This window comes from Lontra canadensis, unplaced genomic scaffold, assembly GCF_010015895.1.
Source record: "Lontra canadensis isolate GAN:19392208 unplaced genomic scaffold, GSC_riverotter_1.0 scaffold38, whole genome shotgun sequence".
NCBI classification, from domain to species: domain Eukaryota; kingdom Metazoa; phylum Chordata; class Mammalia; order Carnivora; family Mustelidae; genus Lontra; species Lontra canadensis.
The window spans coordinates 12,883,771-12,908,465 of record NW_022631032.1 but is presented as its reverse complement, the minus strand read 5'-3'; the positions used below and the strand labels follow the sequence as shown (position 1 = coordinate 12,908,465).

The window sequence follows — 24,695 nt, the reverse complement described above, 5'->3', positions numbered from 1 at the left end:
CTCTCCCAGTATTGGGGCCATGTAATGACAGGATGGAGCACAGCCACCTAGTGAGGATGGTGGACTAAGTAGCTTTCTTTGTAGTGGGTCCTTTGAAAACCTCTGGGCTTGGAGAATATGAAGTCATTTCTTTGCCAGACAGGAAAGGAGCTATCTTTACAGAACGTATGAAGCCTCTGCTTCCCATGCTGGCAGTAATACTGCTCCCACCGTAGTGACTGACGACTAAGCCCCGCTCTCCCTACCCAAGGAGACCACATGCTTTGAACATCTGTATTGTTTTTTTTTAGAGCAGTTTTAGGTTTGTGGCAAAATCGAGGGGAAGGTACAGAGATTCCCCACATACCCCTTGCTCTGCACATGCACGGCATCCCTCACTCTGCAGCCCTCACCGGAGTGGTACCTTGGGGGATAAACCTACTGTGATGCATCATTATTACCCCAAGTCCATGCTTTACAGGAGGGTGACAGTTGCAGGTAGAGTGGATTCGCTGCCCTGAAAATCTTCTCTGGAGAGTCCATTTCCACTTTATCATTTTAAAAACCTATATGATGCAATGCCCGTGGAGCATACAACTTCAAGCTCGGGAGTAGGAGCACTTCATTTGGAAACCAGCCAGCCACAGTGTTAAACAGTGAAATAGCAGTTGTCAGTTCAGAAAGGAGTGTAAGCCACACTGGTCTAGGCAGATAGGACTTGCCAAAGCCACACTTTCACCGGTCTCTTGCCTCTTGTTCTTTCTTTCTACTCAGGTGTTTAAAACCTTCATAATTTTTTAACAAGCCCTGCAGTTTCATTTTGCACCTGGTTCTGACCCACAAATTACGTAGCTGATCCTGCAGGTAAACTTGAAGTATGTCCAGGCTCAGGGTGCACCCAGACAAGTGAATCAGAATTCCTAGAGGTGGGATCCAGGCCTCTGAACTTTGCTCAGAGTACACCTACTCCCCAGGGTTCTGCGGTAGGCGGCCAACTTCAGGAACCACTGATGTAGAAGAGAAGTCTTAAACTGGGGTATTCTTGTGTGTGTCGTAGGGGACATCAGAATCACTTGGGGCATTGTCCCCAGCTCCACACACTGATGCAGACATTGATGAAGATACTGATTCCTAAAAATTCTGACCCCATCCGGCTCCCAGGCAGGAAGTCTCCATGAATGTGAGATCTGTCTATGAGTAGGCCCACTGTGTTTGCGGTTCCCCACATAAGCGTTGCTGTGACAGTGACAGCACAGCTGGGGCATGGTGGTCCCTGGATGGTGACTTTATAGGCAACTGCTGAGCATGCCTGCTGAGGGGCACTGGCGGGAAAAGGGCTGGGCATCGACAGCAATCCTGGCTCTGATCGCAGCTGCAGGGTTTGGGGTATGTTTTCTTTGTGGCCCAGTGTCCTTACCAGTAAAATGAGCATAATGACACCCAACACACGAGGGTGCCTGAGGATTAAGTGAGATAAGATATGCAGAGAGCCTAGCACAGTGCCTGGCACGTAGTAGGCGGTCAATAGACATCATTGTCCTGTCTCCTCCAAGAAGAAATATTACTGTATCTTTCCCTTCAACCACTGTCTTCTTACTAAAAGAAAATGTAACTTATTATTATAGCAACAAGGAGGAAATACTAACCGATAGTCTTCAGTTGGTACATTTATCAAATGTGCAGTCTGTATCTGTATTCATTCAGCTCATGGTTACTGAATACTCGCTAGGTCAAGGTGTCTGAAGGATGGATTTTATAGACGCACACTCATATTATAGATTACGCGTATACACATACACATACATATGCATACATGTAGACATGTTTATACAAATATATACACATGTGTATAACACAAACTATACGCAAGCACATATACACACATATCTGACAGGTCCCCTGCTGTGCAGTACCTTTAAAAAAACTTTTACTCAGTTGAACAACAAAAGTAATGCTTGTTGTAACCATTCAAATAACATAAACAGCATTAGATTAAGTTGATTGGCTTTATTTCCCCACTCTTATTCCCAACCTTGAAGGGCAACTGTTTTTAAAAAGAATCTGAAGTTAAAAATAAATTTCATGTGGATTTTTCCCATTGTGTTCCTTTTTTTTTTTTTTAAGATTTTAATTAGTTATTTGAGAAAGAGCTAGAGAACACAGAGGAAGAGGGAGAAGCAGGCTCCCCGCTGAGCAGGGAGCCCAAAGTGGGACTTCATCCTGGGACCCTGGGATCATGACCTGAGCCGAAGGCAGAGGCTTAATGACTGAGCCACCCAGGTGTGCCCTCCCCGTTGTTTTTCTTCTACACACACACACACACACACACACACACACACACACTGCATTTGGGTACATACTGCGTTCACATTCTGTAGCTTTTTTCCCTTTTCTTCTTCATTGAACAAGACAGTGTGGACATCTTTTGAAGTCAGTGCGTGTGACTCATCTACTAGTTTTCCGTAGCTCCTGGTATTCCACAGGATGGATGTGTCATTTTCCAGCCGTTCCCTGGCTATGGGCGTATAGTGTTTTGCTGTAGAAGAAGATGCTGCAGTGAATAGTCTTTTATAAAAATTTAAATACTGGTACTTCTACTTTTTTGGTTAGAGGAGTCCACCAGGTCATAACCCAAGAGCAGACAAAGCAGAAGCAAACAGGGAACAGTAAATATGCTCTCCCCACTTTGATGGGCACGCCTCCCCATACCAGGGACCACAGTGGTCACTACAAGCTAGGAACACGAACGAGACTCCATCTGACTTCAAGCAGTTCGGCAAAGCAGCATGTGATTCCTTTCGAAACCAGTGTCACACATGGTCTGTGTCCTCAGGTCCGTGTTGAACTCATCCTTATGGTGCTTGCGCCAACCTCTGCTCCAGCCCTAGCTTCCGATCGATCTCACAGACTCTGGAGCAGTTTCACGCAAGAAACCCTTTCCTGCAGCTCCCTTCCAGTGACTTCCACAGCAGAAAACAAAGGGAACTCCCAACCGAATCACAGAGGGGATGTTGCTTTGCTTTTCTAATTCGGCCTGTCATTGATCTGCCCCCGGTTTGTGCCATCGTTTTCCTCTGGAAGCTGAAGGTGAAAGAGGTCCCCCCAGCAGAAAGCTGTCGGGCCCAATCTCCTGTCAGGCCTTTGCCACACATGTCAGTGACACGCTTCCGAGTAGGCCTGAACCGCTTCACGTGAAAGAACTCAAGTTACAAAGCCAGGGGAGATCATAGAACAGCTCTTGAAAGCATATTTAAGAGGATTCAACAGATTTTGTAAAGCAGCTATGAAACAGTGCCACCGGAATTGCTTTTACTCTGGGTCATGGTCCCGCACAAATGTTGAAATGCTGTGGCACACGTGGAGGTGTGCCGCTCATGTTCGCTCAGAGAAACCACGGCCTGTCCAGCTGCCGGGGGCGCAGAGAGCCTTTGGCTTCCAGCTTCCCTGCCTTCAGGACCTGCCTCAGCTTTCCCTGCAGAGGCCAGCTTTTCCTGGCAGCCTTGGGCAGTGACTGAGCATGCTGGGGAGGCTGGATCCTGGGCCTTCCTGACATGGGTGCTCTGTACTCTGGAGTGGCCCAGGGGTGGAGGAAACGGACAGTCCCACAGCAGCCAGGGTGGCATGGCGATCTGGAGCTCTTTTTATCCATGCCTTCTTCCTCCTTTCTTTTCATAAGGTCAGGTTTGTGTCATGATTTGGGAGTCTGGCCAGTCCTGCTCCCTCCTCTTCGATCCTGCACGGTGTCTGCTAACTTCCCTTCCTGAATTCTCAGGGTCTGCTTTCTGGGCGACCCAGTAGACACAGAAGCTTTCAGGGCAGTGTAGGAACATACATGCTATCCATCTCATTCAGAGCACTAAAGAACCTGAAGATATCCCCTGGCCCCTGGATGTTCTTGCGCCAGACTCTGCTAAAAATGAATTATGGTCTGCCAAAGTGAAACTGACCGTTTCATTTCAATTATTCAGCTGGGACACAAATGAAAAACCAAACGCGAGGAAAAGCAAACTCACGTAGACTCTGAAATTCCATTTTAGTTACGTGAACTATTTTGAAGAACTGAGGCAAGGAGCTTATTTTAGTGTAACCTCTGTGTTTGCTGTGAACTGATCGGGGCCAGGATACCGTAGTTACAATGGGAGAACACTGTTTCCATCTCTATCACTTCCACCACAATTCCACTCTGAGCGTCTCAATGCCCACCACTATTGTGCCCTTGTGGTTCCGCAGACTGAGAAGGAGATGGGTAATGATTGCATTCTTGTTGCAGGGGAGTTTGGAGAGGTGTACAAGGGGCGTCTGAAACTCCCAGGCAAGAGGGAAATCTACGTGGCCATCAAGACACTGAAGGCTGGGTACTCAGAGAAGCAGCGTAGGGACTTTCTGAGCGAGGCCAGCATCATGGGTCAGTTTGACCATCCCAACATCATCCGCCTAGAAGGCGTGGTCACCAAGAGTCGGCCGGTCATGATCATCACGGAGTTCATGGAGAATGGTGCTTTGGATTCTTTCCTCAGGGTAAGAGCGGCTCGGGGGGCATGGACGGCATGCCGGATGCAGGGAGGGGGTGTCTGCATGAGGATAGCCTGCCACTTAGGAATTGCCCGATGAAATGTGGGTGGGCGTTGGAAATGGTAGCGGGGTTGACGGATTTGTTCCTAAAAGCATAGAACAAGAGGAGCCTGTGGACCCCTCAGTAGGAGGAGAGCATGGAGTAGGGCCTCGATAAATGCTTGTTGGATGACTACGAATGAATAGAGGCGAGTGAAGAATGGCCATGGGCACCTGCATGAATCACGGAGATTGAGGAGACTCTCAGCGCCTGCAATGCAACTGTGTGACTCCCGCAGACACCAGTGGCCGTCGCTGCCTTTCCCCAGCACTGTCCACCCAGCCTGTTCCCTTCATTCGCAGCTCAGAGATAAAACAGGCTGCCCTTTCTGAAGCCTGGGCCACCCACCCTCGAAGGTGGCGTTCCTGGGTGGGAGAGGAAGAGACTGTCACAAGCATTCACAGGTCTTCTCTGGGCTTGACTCCAAATCAGCCTGCAGCAGAGGTGTGGGGGTCCTCGAGGCCTATGGCTGGGAGATGTGTAAATGGTCATTGTCAATCATGCTCACATGGAACCACACTCGAACCACTTGCCTTTCTGTAGGACATCAGAGTGACTCAGCGGGGGTGGTGAGGACGGCCACGATGCCGGTGTCTGGGGAGTGGCAGCTGGTGGAACAGAGGCCAGCCAGCAAGTCCTGCCTCGGACCAAAGCCTCAGCTGGGGACTAGGGGGAGACTGAGAGCAGAGGGTGCATGGGCAGCATCTCAATGGGGCAGGGTCTACTGAGCAAGGACTTGAGGATAATACCTAGCGGCAGGCTATGTTTGTCACCAAAGCTACTAAACAGTGGCTGTGGCTGCAGATCAAAGGATCATTCAGATACTTGGTCTTGAAATATTCATGGGGTGACTCTGCGGTCACGCCCTCTCCTGGGTTCTGGGCCTATAGACATGAAAGGGACATTGCTCTGATGCTAAGTAACAAATCACCCAAGATTTCAGTGACTCACCATAATTTATTTTGTTCATGAATCTGCAATCTGGGCTTGTTGGGGACATCTCTGTTCCATGCGGTATCAGCTGGGGCAGTTCAAGATCCGGGACCTGGAATCATCCAAAGTCTCGCTCACTCATCTGTCTGGCAGCTGATGCTGGCTGTCTGCTGGCATCTCTCCAGGTGGGCAGCTTGCGCTTCCTCACAGTGAGCTGCGTCCCAAGAACGAATGTCCCATGTGAAGAAGGCAGAAGCTGGACCACTTCTGTAACTTAGCTTCAAATCCCACAGTACCCTTCCACCATTGTGATGGGCTGCCCGGACTCAAGATGGGTGGAAAAGGGCCCCACATTTTGATGGGGATAATAACATGATGTCATCTTACACATAAGAGATGGGAGGTCCTGTTGTCCCCATCTTAGAGACTACAGCATGCCCCAGCGGTCCCTTCTCTGAGGACCCTAGTGCCCCAAGCGTCCAGCAGTCATCTGCCCGGATTCTTTATGTTTCTGTGTGTGGTGTGAAGAGGTATCATGAGCCAAGAAGAATGGAAATCTTCCTGCAGGAGCCAGGAAAGGCTTTAAAGAGGACAGAGAATTAACTGATACTGGAGACTGAGGGGGAGAGGAAGCAGGCAGGTACAATGGAACAACTGAGCAGTATGTTCAAAGGCCAGAGCCAGCATGGCCTAGCTCTGTAGTGACTCAGGGCCGAGGGCCTGCAGCGTGGAGGAGCTTGTCTGGAAGCTGCATTTGCCCAGACTGAAGCTACTTGAGCAGGGCAAGCACACACTTTTGCCTCCTCTGGGTGCATAGGCAGTAGTGGCTTATTTCTGGTGGGGGGCATGGGATGACAATGGGTGGGGCCAATGTGCATTGCCTAGTATGGCCTCCTTGAGGGTACGGCTTAACGTCCTTTATTCTGAACAGCCCCCCTTCCCTCCGAGTACCTAACCCAGGAAGCACCTGATAAATGTTTGTTGAGTGAAAAACATGAAAAGCCATTTCTGGCACCAGAGTGTTTGTGCATGGCAAGAGAAATGGAGTCTTCCTGAGTGTACGTGGTCCCTCGTTCTTATAGCCAGACCTCTAACGTCAGAGTGGGGTATAGACCATGCTTTCCTGGGGGCATTAATTCATAATCAGAGATCTCATGAAGACAGCCAAATAAAAGTGAATAGCAGACAATGTTAGGAGAAAAAGTATTTTCTAGAACCAGCCTCCAGGCCTTTTTAGGAGCCATTTATTTCCTAGGAGTCACCTGACTGTACTTCACCGAGTCACAACATGACTTGAGGACTGTGATCAGACTCTCTCCCTGGAACGTACAGGGGAACAAGGAGATTCGTTCCTAGGAGGCTGCAGAAAACCAAAACCCCGCACAGACGCTCCGCACGTCCTTCCGGGTGGGGCCCAGGACATGCGGGCAGGTCGGACACCAGGATTTTTCATGATGATGAGGCCCAGGTGGTGGAGAAGAGCCAGGGGCACGTGAGGAATGCAGGGAAACGGAGGGTAAGGGATGGCAAGGAAGGAATGGCCAGAGCAGGCAGCGCCAGGAGGAGAGGGGAAATGAAGCGTTTCTGACTCCTCGCACGGCATGGAGGCAGGTAATCTATAAATCTAATTTCAGCCTTACTACCAAACCCTGGAGCATAGCAACATTAATTGATGTATCTGCTGCTTGGTAAAATTGAAAAGTAGGTCATCAGTGCAGTTCTGCAGGGCCCATCTTCTGGGAAGTAGTGTAATTTTAGGATCACCATTCAGAGAAGAAAGGAAAAGAGTTTGTGCAACTGACTGCCCCTCCCCCCGCAACCAAACTGGTCATGGTGATTTACACTGGACATGGTAGCCTTGGAGAGTGGCTGCAGCTTTGGCTCCAGGTCAGTGTCCGAGAGGCTGCGGGTATCGGGGATCCAGTGAGCACATTGGACATGGCTTCTCACCACCCACGCGCGCCCCTCTCTCATTGCAGGACATAGAATCCTTACTTTCTGGAAGGACTAGAAGCGTTATTGTTTTTTAACTGCACGTTCAGTAGGTTCTTTATTGTCCATTTTTGGAAAATATCCGCACCATGGATTATGTAACATGCAAGTCCATAATTAAACATTTCCTTCTTGGTTCCCCAAACTTAGAGGATTCAATGTGGTGGCTCCTGTATGGTCGTAGGAGCACCCCCTGTGGCCCTCATCAGTGTCCTTTTCATGTCATAGCCTTGCTTGGCCTTGTGGTCACTGCTGGTTCATCCACAGATGGTCATAACTGGGAGACTCTTAGAAGCTACTGAGCAATGTCAAATGTGGACATTTCTTATCAGGGAGGCTCACTCATAGGCTGGAGCTAGATGACCATAAGCCGGAGGTCAGGAAGAAAATACCAGATTGGATGCCCCAAGACCTCAGTTCTGCTTAGGGCTCCATTGTGAGTCACCTGGTGGCCTTGAGCAAATCTGTTAACTCAATTTCCCAGTCTATAAACTAAATGCTTTGAGCTGGATGATCTTGAAAGATAGGTCTCTTACAGGTAAAAAAAAAAAAAAAAAAAAAAAAAAAATCTATGACTCATTCTCTTCAAACAAATCAAATAAGGGTTTCATTTCCTGAAGTGGATTTGTCAATGAAAGTTGAAATACCTAAATCCTTCCAGCCTAATAAAAGGACCAGCAAGTGGCTTCAGTGAATTTGCTGGAAAGCAATTTCAGCAGAAAGCACTTCACGAAGGAAAGAAAGTTTAAATGACTTCACCCAGGCCTGTATTTTTTTTTTCTCTGTATGGTGTTTTTACCATGTGATCAGCGTGGAGGCTGATCCTCTTCCAAAGTCACCAAGAAAACATGGTCTTGTTTCTCTTTGGATGCTGGTGTTCCTAACTTTCAAAGTTCTTCTTGGGGAGTTACACCCATGAGCTGAACATAAAACAGTTGAACACAGCAGGCGATCTTCATGTGTTTATATCTTTAAGTTTTGCCAAAATCATGAACTCAACAGGCACCATCCTGTCTTATCGTGATACGTGATTCCTCTGCAGGTTCTGAAGGAAATGTGTAGCCCTTGCAAAGTCAGCATATTCCATGGAAAAGACCCCAGATGGGAGTTAAAAGATTCAAATCAGAGTAGCATATTTGAGGTACACCTGCCTCTACTTTCTGTTGCTGTGACCATGGCAGACATCAATAATCAATCATGTCACTTTTTGCTGCAAAGCTTATATGCAGCTTTCTTCTCCACACATTTGAGGAAGTCGTTACCATCAGAGATGGAAAGCCAGTGGAGAAAGAATTTACTATTCTGGACTTGTTTTAAGTCAAAGCCACATAGAGTGATTTAAGCCTGACAGTTACACTTTCTGGACTTTCTTTATCTCCTCTGAAAAGCAATAGACTATCCCCTGCCTTGCACAAAGGAGGATCAAAATGTATTCCATTAAGTGTGACTTGCCATTCAAATGTCAAGAAATGGAAGAAATCGTGTTTGTTAATTAACTGATCCAAATGTCCAGCCTGCATCATGAGGCACTAGTCGTCCACTATTACAGTTGGGGTGTGGACTATTGGGGGTTCTACTACAGATGCCAACCCATTGAGCTCAGAATGCACTGCAGGCAAGGTTCTCCTATGGTGATGTCCTAGGATGTCTCCAAAACACACCAGGAAGCTGTGGGAACCTGGAGTATTGGCCCCAGGTGTCCTCCATTCCTCTCACCAGCTGTCTGAGTACATGGGCCAGCTGGTTTGTGAGACATTTTGGCCTGGTTGATAATACCAGCAATCCTTGCTGCTGTCTTAGGATTTACAGGCACTGAGCCAAGCCCTTTCACGTGTATTGTCCCACTTAACTTCACCAAAATCCTATGAAGAATGGACACCGTGTACTTGTTTTACAGGTGTGGGAATGACGGCTCTGGAAGTTAAGTGACTTGCCCACGGGCATCCAGCCAATGAGCGGCAGAGCCTGGACCCTAGGCTGGGTCTGTCTGTCTCCAAAGCCTGGACTTTTCACCACTGCTCGGCCTTTGTCAACCCCAGAAACTCTAAGGGTGACTGATCTAAATATTAAAACAAATCAGATAGTAAAGCTGTTCCGTGTCGCTTAAATGATTTAAAGTAGAAACAGACATATTGCCGCACATTCTTTCAACATTTCTTTTCCCAGAGTTGTTTACAATCACCACCAGTCCCCTCCCCAAAATCTATCTACAAGCTGGCTTCTTTTGGGACACATTCATTTTTAACCACATTGTTGTCTACACTTACAGAGAGGAAGTAACAAACTGAATTGGAAAAATATGACCCTTGTGACTCTCAGCTGAGATACATTTTCTAATATACGGAAGTTGCATGACAACTTTCTGGGGAGGCGGGTCCCCAGAGATCTACTTAGAGAAAATGAATGGTGCTAGCAAGAGCCTGGCTAAGTTCTCAAGGAGGTGTTGATTGAAGTTCATTAGTGAGAAGGAGGATTCGCACCGCTCACGGCCCATCCAGCTCTCGCAGATGGGCGCCATGTGCCGAACACCAGGCAGACTTTCCAAAAAAGCAGATCTGCACTTCCTTTTGGAGTTGGTTAGAAGAAAATATTGCAGAGAGAGCATTCCAGGCAGGCTGGGAGGGGGTTAAGGTTTGAGTTAGAAGAAGCCTAGAACCTGGGGTGTGTTGATCCTGGTGTGCTGCGGGCTTCTCCTCTCATGGGTGTTTTGGGAAGAAGTGGAGGGAGGTCGGGTGGCTCGCTCCCGCAGATCCAGCGGCGGGACCCTGGGACGCAAACCCAGGCTTACAATCTTGCAGGAGGAAGTCTTCAACATTTGTACTATGATGGCTAGACTTTTTGATGGCTGGGGTTTTCTCTAATAACCAGGGTATCTTTGCAATCTTTCCTTTTTCCTTATTGATTGTTGCATAGAAAATGCTTTCGTAGAAGCGCATGCATATTTAAGTGAGGTAGCGTGTGCGAGTGCCTTGTGTACCAACTCACAGGCAGCAGGTGCTCCCTAAATGGGAGCTGTGCCCACCATCTCTGCTTTCTGTGTTTCACCTGAGGGCACTGGGGAGTGGCTGCCTTGCCCTGTGTCCAGCCATACCTAGAGCAGACCCAGGGCGTTCCATCTGCTCCCACCCCTCCCCCAGTAAAAGCATGTCAGTGCCTGGGCCATGCTTTGCTTACAGAATACAACTTAGAGTCCTTTGGAAGAACAGCTGGGCCTGGACAAGAAGAGAAAATGTGTTGTTGGCAGCATGGGGACCAATGATATTACCAGTGGGTGCAGAAACCAAGACTCAGGGACTTTGGTGAGGCAGGAGGAAGGCTGATTCATTCACTGAGGTTTGTCATCGAACCATGAAGGACAGCAGCCCCCCAGGAGATGGTGAGCCCACCGATGATGGGAGAGAGAGCAGCACTGCCGGTTGGCCTGAGGAGGAGAAGCCCCAGCTCCCGTTCACTAAGAGGGTCCACATGCCAGACACTGTGTCTGTGCTTCTCTTGCCACTGACCCCTTTGCCGTGGGTGTGGTTATCCCAATGTCAAGGTTGACAGCTCTGGTAGGACCCAAGGAAGACACCTTAAGCATTTAATTCTGGAAACAGAGTGAGATGGAGGAGTCATAAATTGAGCATATATTAATTGAACTTTTTCTATTTACATTAAAGTTCTTAGCCCTGGGAGCATTCTGGTGCCCACAAGAGAGAGGGTCTTGTCTTCAAAGAGCTTAGTGTCAAGCGGCAGAGACAGGCAGGTGTGCACACACACACGCCCCGAAACTTGTGATGTATGCTAAGAAGAAAAATAAGAGCATTCCTGGGGCACCTGGGTGTCTCAGTCAGATAAGCATCCAACTCTTGATTTCGGCTCAGGTCATGATCTCAGTGACATGAGCTCCAGTTCTGTGTCGGGCTCTGTGCTCAGCAGGGAGTCTGCTTGAGATTTTTTTCTCTCTCCCTTCTCCCTCTGCCGCTCCTCCTCAAATAAATAAATCTTAATAAAAAAAAAAAAGAACATGCACTAAAGACAGTGAAATAGAAAGTGCTAGTTATATTTGGAGCAAGGGAATTTGGAGCAAGCAAGACATTGTCTCTGAAGAAGGGACACTTAAAGGGAGACCTGAAGGCAGGTAGGTGTTGATTGTGGGGAAGAGCAGCAGGGATGGCATGTGTAGGGGTCCTAAGGCAGGAAGAGCTTGGCTTAGAAAAAGACTGAGAGGTCACCAGTCACTGTGGCTGGCAGGTGAGGCAGTGGCTGATCCCTCGGGGTCCCATGGGCCCTGCGAGGGAATTTGGAGCTTTTCCTTAATGCAATGGGAAGCTGTTAGAGAGCTCGAAGCCAGGGAGTAGCATGGCCTGATTTATGTCTTGCAAAGATGGCTCTAGCCACTGTGTAGAGAATGGATTGGGAGGGGGGCAGGGGCGGGGAGGCTGTTACAGGTGATGGATGATGGTGACTTGGTTAGAAGGGAGGCAGTGGAGATGGAGAGGCATGCATGGCTTTGAGATGTAATTTGGAGATGGAATCGACAGGGCTTGGCAAGGAGGAGAAAGCAGAGAGTTCAAGGAGAGGGATGCGGGTGGGAGATGGAGGGAGTGGGGGAGGAAGAAGGGCACAGTGAGTAGCATGGCCGGTCACAGACAGAGGCTAACAAGCAGCAGGGCTATGGTACTTCGGCTTCTGCTTAACCACTGAAGCCCATCTTGATGCCAATGCCCTTTGCGTCTTGTTACAGCAAAACGATGGACAGTTCACAGTGATCCAACTGGTGGGGATGCTCAGGGGTATTGCCGCGGGCATGAAATACCTGGCCGAGATGAACTATGTGCATCGAGACCTGGCTGCTAGGAATATCCTGGTCAACAGTAACCTGGTGTGCAAGGTATCCGACTTTGGCCTTTCCCGCTACCTCCAGGATGACACCTCAGACCCCACCTACACCAGCTCCTTGGTGAGTCCTTCCTGGTATTCTCAGGTAAAAGCGTGGCATGAATAAAATGTGGCTGCCCATGGCTGGGCTAGTGACCTGTGGCAGGGCACACTGGGAGGGGCTGGGACCTGAACTTATCTCTCCACTGGGGGAGGTGGGCGCCAGATGGAGAAATAGCTGCAGCTGGTTGTAAGGCAAGCATCTGGGTATAGGCTGTAAGGAAGGGTCAGGGTGTTCCTTGGCCAAGGGAAAAAGAACATTCTGGAACAGGTGATGTGGGGGAATCCCGGCATTAGATGGTGGCATCAGAGACATCCATCAGCAGAAGTAGGTGCTGATAGGGTTGGGTTCTGTGTTACCAGGCAGACCCTTGGTGCCCTCCTCTTCTCCCTCCCTACTGCTTCCAGACAGTTTGAAGACAGACATCTACATAATGGTTCCTCTTACATTTGCGCTTCCTGCCCAGCTTCCTCCTCCACAGCCCAAGCAGCTCTAGTCACTTATGGCCAGCACCTAGTTCACACAGTTCCAGTCAGAAACTGTAACAGGTCCAAAGCCAAGCTCGTGGTTTACTCCATTTCCCTCCCCAGTCTCTGCATCTCTGTGGTTGCACCAACTCATCTCATGACCGAAATTTGAGAAACAGCCTCAATTGCTTTATGCCTCACCATCCACATCCAATCCCTCCACAACTCTCATAGGTTTAAATAAAATCTGCCCCTTTCTTTCCTTTGCTACAGTCCCCACCCTATTCCAAAGCACTGGTCCCTTCTAGTAGGTTCCTAACTGGTCTCCCTGGTTTCCTCTCATCTCTTTATGTCCACTCCCAATATATTAAAAAATAAAAACAATACAGAGAAGTAGAGGGGAAAAAAGTAACCAAGAAATCACAATTGCCCTGAAGCAGGGGTCAGTAAGCTTTTCCTTCAAGGCCAGATAGTAAGAATTTTAGGCTTTGTTGGCCAAGAGGCAACACCGAGGATATTACGTAGATAAATATATAACCATTTAAAATGTAATCCTTTAAAAAGGTATAAATACCATTCTTAGCTCATGGGCTACAAAAATTCAGATGACCAGACCAGAGTTTACCAACCCGTGTCCCAAAGCATCAATTTTAATAATTAGGTGCATCTCTTATCACACTTCTCTCATTGTTCAAAATGTGAAAATTTTTATTTTGTAAAAATGGGATCATACTAAGCTCATTATTCTGTCCTGCATGTCTGATGGGCATTCTTCCTGCCCAGCTGCTTTTCTAAAAGTCTGTGAACATTTACACTCTGCCAGGAATGTATGGTGCCCATCTTCCAACATCCTTACCAGCAGCAAAGGTGATCAATCTTTAAAAACTTCCCAAAGATGAAAAATTATACTTCATCATGTTTAAGTTTGCATTTTCTTTTTTTTTAATTATTCATTTACTTTTAAATTTCTTTTCAGTGTTCCAGAATTCATTGTTTATGCACCACACCCAGTGCTTCATGCAATATGTGCCCTCCTTAATACCAACCACCAGGCTCAAGTTTGCATTTTCAACTGGTGCTAGGGATACTACTTTACTATCTTTTCACACATGTTTCCTCATCTGTTAATTACCTATACACGTTTTTACCTATTTTTCTATTGGGTTGTTTGTCAGTTTCTTAGAAATTTATAGGAAGTCCTTTTATATTAGGGATGTTAACCCTTTGTCTCCACATATGATACAGTTAGTTCCCCTCCCCACCAACTGTTGTTCTTTTGCTATTGTTGATGATATCCTTTGGTTTCCAAAAGTAGTTAATATTCATATAGTCAATAAAATGCATCTTTTCTATGTCTTCTTGGGTTTTCTGGTTTATTTAAAAATTTCTCTCTATTGCAGGGTTATAAAGCGCTTCTTAAAGTTTTCTGTACTCTCTTACTGGAGGTTTTGCTCTATTATTTAAATATTAAATACACCTGAAATTTCTTTTTCTCAAGGTCTTATTTTGAAGAGTTTCAAGCATACAGAGAGCTTGATAGAATTTACAGAGGGCAGCCATTGACCCACCACCTGGGTTTTAGAATTAGTATCTTGCTGGGTCTGATTTATTATATAACTATCAATCTGATCTGTCCCTCTGTCCATTCTTCATTCCATCCTGTCTTGTTGACGCATTTCCAGATTTCATGCTACTGTTGGCCATCGTTATATCTGTCTTTTTTGGAAAAATGTCTATTCAGTTCCTTTAGCCATTTTTTTAAATCAGGTTGTCTGTTGTTGTTATTGAGTTACATTAGTTCTTTATATATTTTGGATATTAACCCTTATTGGATATATGATTTGCAAATATCTTCTCCCATTCCATAGCCTGCCTTTTCATTTTGTCGATAGTGTCTTTTGCTGTGCGGAGACATTTTAGTTTGATGTGGTCCCATTTGTTTGTTAGTAAGACTAACATTTTAGTTTGATGTGGTCCCATTTCTGTTTTTGTGTCCCTTGCCTTTGACACCAGGTGCAATACATAACATTGGTAAGATTAATGTTAAAGAGTTTACCATCGGTTTTCTTCTAGGATTTCTATAGTTCTAGGTATTACATTGAACTCTTTAATCCATTTGGAGTGGATTTTTGTATATGGTATAAGATGATGGTTCAATTTCATTCTTTTGCATATAGCTGTCCAGTTTTCCCAACACACTTTATTGAAGAGACTGTCCTTTCCTCATTGTATAGTCTTTGCTCCTTTGTTATAAATTACTTACCGGGTAGGCATGGGTTTATTTCTGGGCTCTCTATTCTGTTTCTGTTTTTATGTTTTTTAATGCCAGTACAGTACAGTTTGATTGCTTTAGGTTTGCAGTGTAGTTGGTAATCAAAGACTATTTTCTTCCTCAAGATTGTTTTAGCTCTCTGAGGCTTTGTGTGTGTCTGTGTGGTTCTATATAAATTTTAGAATAATTTGGTCTAGTTCTGTAAAAAATGCCATTGGAATTTTTATAGGGATTGCACTGAATCTGTAGATTGCTTTGGGTAGTATGGACATTTTAACAATATTAAATCTTCTGACCTATGAGCATGGAATAGTTTCCCATGTATTTGTCTCATCTTCTGTTTCTTCATCAATCTCTTATAATTTTCATTGTATAGGTCCTTCACTTCTTTGGTTAAATTTATTCCTAAGTATTTTACTCTTTTTTGATGTGATTGTAAATGGGATTGTTTTCATGATTTTTCTTTCTGACAGTTTGTTATTAGTGTATAAAAATGCAACATATTTTTGTACATTAATTTTGAATCTTACAACTTTACTGAATTCATTTATTAGTTCTAACAGCTTTTTGGTGGAACATTTAGGGTTTTCTATATAAAGTAACATGTCATCTACAAATACAGTTTTACTTCTTCCTTTCCCATTTGGATGCCTCTTACTCCTTTTTCTTGCCTAATTCCACCAGCTAGGACTTCCAAAACTATGTTGAATAAAAATGAGAAGAGTGGGTATCCTTGTCTAATTTTCTTCTATGAAAAGTTTTCAGCTTTTCACTACTGGATATGATATTAGCCATGGGCTTGTTCACATATGGCCTTTATTATGGTGAAGTACATTCCCTCTATATCCAATTTGTTGAGTGTTTTCATCATAAATGGTTATAGTTGTTGACTTTTGTCAAATGCTTTCTCTGTATCTACTGAGATGATGATATGATTTTATCCTTCATTTTGTTAATGCTGTGTATGATGTTGATTGACCTGTAGATGTTGAACCATCCTTGCATCTCTGGAATAAATCCTACTTGATCATAGTGTATGATTCTTTCAATGTATTATTGAATTTAGTTTGCTAATATTGTGTTGAAGATTTTTGCATTCATCAGGGAAGGGGCACCTGGGTGACTAAACTGATTAAGCATCTGCCTTCAACTCAGGTCATGACCCCAGTGTCCTAAGATCGAGCCCCACATCAGGCTTCCTGCTCAATGGGACCTCTCTCTCTCTGCCTGACACTCTATCTGCTTGTTCTGTCTATCTCTCTCTGTGTCAAATAAATAAATAAAATATTTAATTAAAAATAATTGGGAATATTGGCTTGTAATGTTTTCTTTCTTTTTCTTTTCTTTTCTTTTCTTTTCTTTTCTTTTCTTTTCTTTTCTTTTCTTTTCTTTTTTTTTTAGTGGTGTTTTTGTCTGGGTTTTGTACAAGTGTAATGCCAGTGTCATAAATTGAGCTTAGAAGTGTTCCTTGAAATTTATTGAGAGTTTGAGAAGGATGGGTACTACGTCTTCTTTGAACGGTTGGTAGAATTCACCAGTGAAACCATCTAGTCCAGCATTTATATTTGTTGGGAAGTTTTGATTACTGATACAATCTCCTTACTAGTAATCAGTCTATTCAGATTTTTCTATTTCTTCATGATTCAGTCTCAGAAGATGGTAAAGTCTATTTATTATTTTTTCTAGGTTTGTCCAATTTTTGGTGTATAATTATTCATAGCACTTTCTTATGACTTTTTGTTTTCTGAGGTATGAGTTATAACTTCTTCTCTTTCATTTCTGATTTAACTTACTTGAGACCTCTCCCTTTTTTTCTTGGTGAGTCTAGTGAAAGATTTGTCAATTTTGCTTTTCAAAGAATCAGCTTTTAGTTTCATTGATATTTTCTATTGTCTTTTCAATCTCTATTTCATTTCTTTGTGCTCTGATCTTTATTATTTCCTTCCTTCTACTAGCAATGGGTTTCATTGGCTCTTTCCTATTTCCTTTAGGTGTAATGTTAAATTGTTTTTTGAGATTTCTCTTATTTCTGAATTTAGGCCTGTATTGCTATGAAGTTCCCTCTTAGAACCACTTGTGCTGCATCCCAGAGATTTTTGGTAAGAAATGAAGAAATCTTAAGTGTACATCTATAGAGTTTTAATGAATGCATATGACAGTTTGACCCAAACTCCTGTCAAGATACAGAACACGGCCATCGCACTAGGAAGTTCCCTGGTAACCCTCCCCATTCCATTCTCAACCCTACCCATGCCCACAGGCAACCACTACTCTGATTCTTTTCTCAACCATAGGTTTGTGTTGCCTGTTCTAGAACTTCACATAAGGAGAATCAGACAGCATATGCTCTTGTCTGGCTGCAGTCTGTGAGATTCATTCATATTGTTATGTCCAGCAATAGTTTGTTCCTATTTATTGTAGTGGTTCATTGTGTATCTATTCTTTTGTTGACAGGCACATGGGCTATTCTCAAACTTGTTTTTGAAGATGTATTAGGATGTATATTTTTATCCTGTTTTCATACAGGTGAATAGATAATTATGTCAATACTGTGTATGAAATATATTGTCCATATTTTATGAATCACTTACCATCCTTGTCATATGTTAAGTTGCACATATGAACTATGTTTTTTTTTTAATTTAAATTCAATTCGCCAACATGTAGGACATCTATAAGTTTCACTGTAGAGTTCAGTGATTCATCAGTTGCATGAGCACTGGGTGAACTATGTTTTGATTCTCAATTCTGTTCCACCAATCTATTTCTATATTGTTCTGATTGTGATAACTTTGGTGCAAGTTTTACTATCTGTATTGTTTTGATTATAATAACTTTAGCAAAAGTTTTACTGTTCAGATAAAGTAAGTTATGCTTCATTATTCCTTAAAAAAATCTTTGTTGGCTATTCTCAAATACTTTTCTTTCATATATAATTTAAAATCACTTTTTCCAATTCTAAAACATACACTCACACACACACATACACTGACATTTGGAGTTTGAATGGAACTTTATTCTACTTTTGAAAAGACTGACATTTTAATGACTGTGAATAACCTAAATAATGATGTGAACCAAATATCTGTATATGCCTTACATTAAAAGTGTTTTAGGTAAAGGTTTCCCCACCTGATTTTCTTGTATACATTAGTTAGATCATTTGTTGTGGTTTTTGTTTTTCTTCTAAATGATGAAGCTTACCAACTCTAAGACGTAAGAGCTCTCAGGATTCTTCTCAGCCATTATGTTCACCTGCCTCACTATATTTGTCATATTATTTCTCCAGGCTTTTCTTTTTATCCAAAATAGAAACAAATAACATGTTTGCTGTTCAAACAATTTGTGTTTCTAGAAATACAAAGAATTTATTCACGTGGAAAGTATTTATTCAGCATCTACTATGTGCCAGTACTGCTCACAAGCTAGGGACAGAATCATGATCAAAAAGAGACTTTGTTACCACTCAAACATCACTCACAAGTTACTGAGGAAAGGAGATTTTAGCCAGACACATATGCAAATAAGTGCATAATTATGAGTTCAGATAAGAGCTATTACATTCTGTGAGAACCTGAATAAAACAATAAATAACAATATAATCTGACCATACCTAGCAGAGTTAAGGAGGGCTTTCAGAAGAGGAGATGGTGCTCCAGCAGAGATTTGAAGAATAAGTCACCCAAATGAAAGAAGTAGGTTAGAACACTGAGGGATATAAATCGCACATACAAAGGCCCTGTGGCAAGAGAGAAAATGGAACATTAGAGGAGCTCCAGGACCCCTATGCCTAGAATTTGGAAAAAGAGGAAGAAAGTAGTCAAGAAGATCAGTGGCAGCCTCTTGGTCCCTTGTAATGGAATTTAGGGCCTTAGAGCAATGGGAAGTCATTCCAGGGCTGTGTATGTTTGCATGTGTGTGCATACATAAAGAGATACACATGACATAAAGATGATGAATTTGCATTAAAAAAATAATAACCTGGTTTTTCTCTTGCCTTTTCCTTCCAATCTCTTCTTTTCCCTTCTTTCAAAACAAAATGAAATTCTTTATTGACTTTCTTCCTTTAATATTTAACCAAAAGCCACTTGACAGGTCCAGTGAAGAGAGATGTCTTGAATAAGGGAGGCATCCCTAGCAGCTACCTAGACCCATCCGTGAGGGAACTGGCAACTCAGCAAGGTTGGGAAATTAACTATTTACAGGGAAACTGAGAAATATATTGGAGATAATGGGAGCTGTTGGAAAAGGAGGTACAAATCTGGAAAACATCAAAACTAGAATGAATTATGTGGTGTTGAATTGGAATTGAAGGCATTGGTGTGAACTTGTGGTTTTTACTATATAAGGAGGCAGAGGAAAAAAATGTAGGTGTAGAGTGCCTCAAAGCAATAACACCATGTACAATACAAGCACCTGTATGTAGAACTTGGGAAACTGTTCCACAGGTTCCTGAGGCTCTGCTCATTATTTTCCCCAATCTTTCCTCTCTATTCCTTATAACTCTCTTTAAGTTCATTGATTCTTTCCTTTGCCATCTACATTTTGGTAAAAGAAAGTTCCACTAGTGATTTTTTTTTTCTGATACCATCTTTTTTAGCCTTACAATTCCTTACTAATCTTTCTTTCATAGTTTCCAGTTCTCCACTGGGGTGTTTTATCTTTTTATGCACCATAAGCATATTTTCCTTACCTCACTGAGCATAACTATAACAGCTGTTTTAAAGCTGAGATTATCCTGAGGTTGTCATCTTTCTTTCCGATGAAAATGGGTTGCATTTTCTTGGCTCTTTGTATGTCTAGTAGTTTTGGATTACATACATTATGAAAGTTACGATGTAGAGACTCTAGGTGCTGTTACATTGATCCAAAAGGTATTGCTGTCTCTGATTTAACAGGAAATTAACTCGGTGAGATTCCACCTGCAAACTGTCATGTCTGCAGCAGGCAACAGCTCAGATCTCAGTTCCTGTGGTTTTCAGTCTGTCTCACACATGCAAGATTCAGGGGTCAGCCAAGGAGTCAAGAAAAGTTCATATGCAGAATTTGGGATTCCCTCTTCCTGGCTTTATTTCCAGGGAGTCCCCCTGCCCAGCCTCCAACTCTCCAGCCACCCTGATTATCCTGGGCTCCTTCCCTTCATTCTTCCACCCAAACAGGGGGTGGGATTTTCAACTGGAGTTTTAGCCACAGGGCAGACCATCCTCAGACTAAAATTGCAAAAGTTGAAACACACCTTGTGCTGTTCAGTTGCTGGAAAGTTCAGATAGTTTTCCTTTACATTTGTCCTCTTATTTCCCTTTCTTTTCTCTTCTATTTTGTTGTTACTCGCTGGAGAGTCTGGTTGTTGGAAGCATAGTCCCCCCACATACACATCAAAAGTGAAACCTTCTACTTGTTACCCTGAATCAGCAATACTGTAAAACAGTCCTTAAGACCTCTGTATTCCATCTTAATTCCCCTATTTCATGCAGTTCTTTCAAGACCTTTTTAACATCATCATCTTCTAATACATCTTGCTTTACTTTATAAGTGAAGACCTCATTAATAGCTATTAAAGTTTTCTAGTTTTCCCTACTTGGCCCTCAGCTTTCATTTCTCATTCTGTCTTAATTCTCCACCATACTTTTCCCCAGGTCTTCCTTCTCTAAATTGCTATTTCTAGCCCCAGGATCATTTCCTTCCCACCAGGCTCCTGGAATAATGAACAGATAGAATTTTTTCCTTTGTGCTTTCTTATGGTTGGAATAAACCCGCTAAACTAAGGAGAGGTTCTGAGTTACTGCAGGTAACATTCCCGCCCTTTAAGAGGAACAGATACGTGAGCTGGTCTGGACTCTAATACTTGTATGACTTACAGAACATTTCCGAAACCCTGTGAAGGGTGTTTACATTTACAGCCCCACATGTCTTGGTTTGCTCAGGCAGTCCTAACCATATACCATGGACTAGGGGGCTTAAACCACAGACCCGTATTCTCACAGTTCTTCTGAAGCCTGGACAGTCCAAGATCAAGGTTCTGGCAGATTTGGTTCCTGGTAGGAGTATCCTCTTACTGGCTTGCAGAAGTCACCTTCTCCCTAAATCCTCACATGGCAGAAAGAGCCGAAGTCTAGTCTCCCTTCTTATGCATCTGAGGACACTGAGTCCATCATAGGGATCCCGCCCTTGTGACATCATCTAAACCTAATCACCTCCCCAAGGCTCTACCTCCAAATAGCATCACATCAGCAGTTAGGGCTTTAGCACATACAGTTGGGGAGGATACGAGCCCACAGTCCAGAACACCAGGCTTGTGTTATAGACCAGTTCTTAAGGTTTGACTTCAGAGGCCTCATTCTGGTTATTACTGGTCCTATCTTCTGTTATCAAGAGGAAAAAAAGGCGCACACACGTACCTGGGGAGGTGCCACATCTTTGATTAACTCTTTGTATTGGGGGCTCCTGTGCACTCACAAACCCAATCTTCACCCTTTCTCGGTTCACACTGGTGGACGGAACCCCAAATTGTGTGCTGACTTTCTGTTGATTAAGTCAAAAGCTATCCTCCATCAGGGCTTGCTCTCTTCTCCTCAGGAGGAAAAGGCCCCATCCAGTCCCTTTGTGAGAAAAATCTTCCCTTCTTAGTATTCAGCCAGGTTCCTTCTGCCAAAGTAGTGTCAACTCTCCCATCCTTCAGAGCCTCAGGCTGTCTCTCTGAGAAGTCTCCAGCCTTGCACTGTGCCTTCCCTTGGCCCTGCTCCCGGCAGGCCTCCCTGTTTCATCATGAACTGCGCTCCATCTTCAAGGCGCCTCTGATCTCTCTCAGCCCCTTCCCCTTTGCTCCTCCTGCTGCTCCATCCTCTTGTCTCAGGCTCAGGCTCCTCCCACACCCTGTGTTTCTGCAGCTTCTGATGCTTTCTGCTGTCCATGCCTGCCAGTCCCTCCTTCTCCTTGTTTTCTCTCTTCTAATGTCTGCTGGCATTCTCGGCCCCCTCGGCCTCCTCTGTGAACCTCATACAGAGCTGTTCCTTGGGCGTCTGCCCCTCCTGGCAGGAGGCAGAAGCATCTCAGATGATTTGTCACCTGCACCTTTGTCCTTCCGTGATGGTTGTCCCATTGCCAGATCTTTCGTACCTGCTGTGCTGTTTTTCACGCCCCTCCTTCCCCGCATTGACTGCCTCAACTGACTTGGGGTTGGCTCGGCTATTGCACTTCCTCTAGAATCTGCCCCATCTGTGTCAGATTCATCCCTGGCACTGCTCTGGGCCCTGGGCTTGGAGGGCTCATCCTCACCATGGGACAAGGGACAACCTCTCCTGGAGGGTGATCCCTGTGAGCAGCTAGCCCCATGCATGGCTCATCCTGAACCTGTTGGGGAAGACCAGTCCCATCTCTCCTGTGCTCTGCATAGGCCCTTGTTCCCCTGTGATGAATTTCAGTCATCCCAGATCATGATGGAGGCAGGACCTTGTCCCTCCTCCCCCATTATTCCCAGGAATCACATGTAGGCTGCAGCCTCCATCCTCACTGTGTTTCTGGGGGACAGGACCTATTCCAGCCATGATCCATTCTGTGCTGAAATCTGTAGGGCCTTTGCTTTCACAGAAAATTTTACCTTTATTCCACGATATTATGCTGCCCATCTGAGCCCTACCTTCAGCAATGTCAACTGCAAAAGGGGCAAAAAGACCCTCTCTAGAACTTTCTTGCTCTCTGGCATGGCAGGATAGTTCTTGGGCATGATAGGACTTGCATTCAAACTGTGCTCTGGAAATCTGGCCTTAGGTCTCCTCATTCATCAGATGGGAGGTGTGAGAATTTGTGACATTCATAAGACGACATATGTTAAACCGGAAACAACCCCCAGTCCAGGTACTGCTCTGTTCACAGTTTATGTGACCCTTGTGGATGCTGCCATGAGTGCTTTTCATGCTCTCAGGACCCGTACCCCATGTAAGACATACACGGATGAACATACAGGATAACTGGTTAAAAAAAAAGAAATCCTCTAACTTTCCCTATTCTCAGTCACTCCAAAACAGAAAACAATAAAGTGGAGCGCCTCCAGATCCCAGGGAAAAAATGATACTCACCAAAACAATTAAGGGCCCTTGAGATAGGATCACCATGGAAGGATTTTGAAGAAAACTTCTCAGGACAGAGCAGGAAGAAAGGCAGCCGAAAACTGCTTTTTACCCTTTTTTTTCCCTTTCCGTTTTTCCCTTGCCACACCTCACTATGCACCAGAATCCCCGGAGAGCTTGGGAAAGCACAGATTTCCGGGCCCCACCTCCAGGGTCTCGTGGTGGTCTGAGGTGGGGCCCGGGAAGTGTGGAGCACCCAGGCGATGCTGATACCAGTACTCTGGAACCGTGCTTGGAGGACCACTGCATTGAGGCTATTTAAGGGAGCATACATTTTACTTCATATACTTGCATTGCAGGAAATGTCGATTATTTTTCAAAAAGCAAAGCAAGTCTGACAGAGTCCTCATTTTGTCAGACTGGAAAAGGAAATGTATTTTCCATCATCTTGGAAGTCTTCCTCCCTCCCCAATCCCAGGAGAGTGTGAAGGCCCCGGGGCCACATGTAGACGCCTTGTCTCTGCCTAGTCTGGAGCCTCTGTTCCTCTGGTCCAGTTTCACCTTTGTCTGAGGAGGCGGGGAAGGCACGGTCCTGGCAGAGGTCCCCACCACAAACCCCCACGCCAGCACCTGCTTCCAGGGCTCAAGACCCTCTCTCTGATTTTGCCACTTGGCTCCTCTAATAACCCAGTTCCCAGAGCCTGAACCCCCCTCCCGTTCATCAGCTGCTTTGGAAGGAACACAAAATAAAACAAAAGATTTAATTAAATCAGGCCTAGAGATCCCTGGGGGCTGGAGTGAGGTACATGTTCGGTTTCTTGGGAACGCATCTCTATGATTACCCTCAGTCTGGAGAGTCTTCCGTTCCATAGAATAAAAATCATAAAAATGAACAGCTCAGTCATACTCGTTGTTCCAGTCATCAGTGATATGGCTGCCCATCAAGTGGGGCTCAATCCAGAGAGGGTTTTCTTGCATTGTGCTTGTTTGGCCCCCGTCTTTTATAAGTAAGTGCTTAAGGAAGGAAAATAGTTCTGGGCGCCTGAGGGGATCACCCAAGTCTGGGATGGAGAGTTCTTACCTCTCTAGGGCACAGGCTTGGGAATCTTTTAAAGGAGGGATCCACAGAGAAAAGATGGAGGGAATCGAGGCCTCAGCCTCCTACCAGGCTCTGAAGCTGACATGCTCAGAAGTGGTGCTGTGAATAGTCCCAGCCCCCTTCTCTTTAACACAGGCCAGAGGAGTGGCGGACCTGCCTCACTGTTCCCTGAAACAGCAGGGGACCCAGGGCAGAGCTGGGAGCACAGGCCTTTCCCTGCCAAGGCTGCCAAGACTCCCTGCCCCACCAGGTGCCACCAGTGTCATTCACAGCCCTCCCAGGGGACAGACTAGCTAGGTAATTCTGTGGTGAGGGCCAGAAGACTCTCTGTGTTTTCCTAAAGCCTGGGGTGAG

General features: G+C 44.9%; 1 protein-coding gene across 1 annotated transcript in view; it reads left to right on the top strand.

The window, feature by feature from the left end:
* The window catches only part of EPHB1 (EPH receptor B1), a 416,986-nt gene that overhangs the window by 356,775 nt on the left and 35,516 nt on the right, over window positions 1-24,695 (top strand). Inside the window, exons 11-12 of the mRNA XM_032869646.1 lie at window positions 4,250-4,497; window positions 12,243-12,458. Coding sequence (XP_032725537.1) covers window positions 4,250-4,497; window positions 12,243-12,458 — 464 coding nt within the window. The remainder of the gene's footprint in view (window positions 1-4,249; window positions 4,498-12,242; window positions 12,459-24,695) is intronic.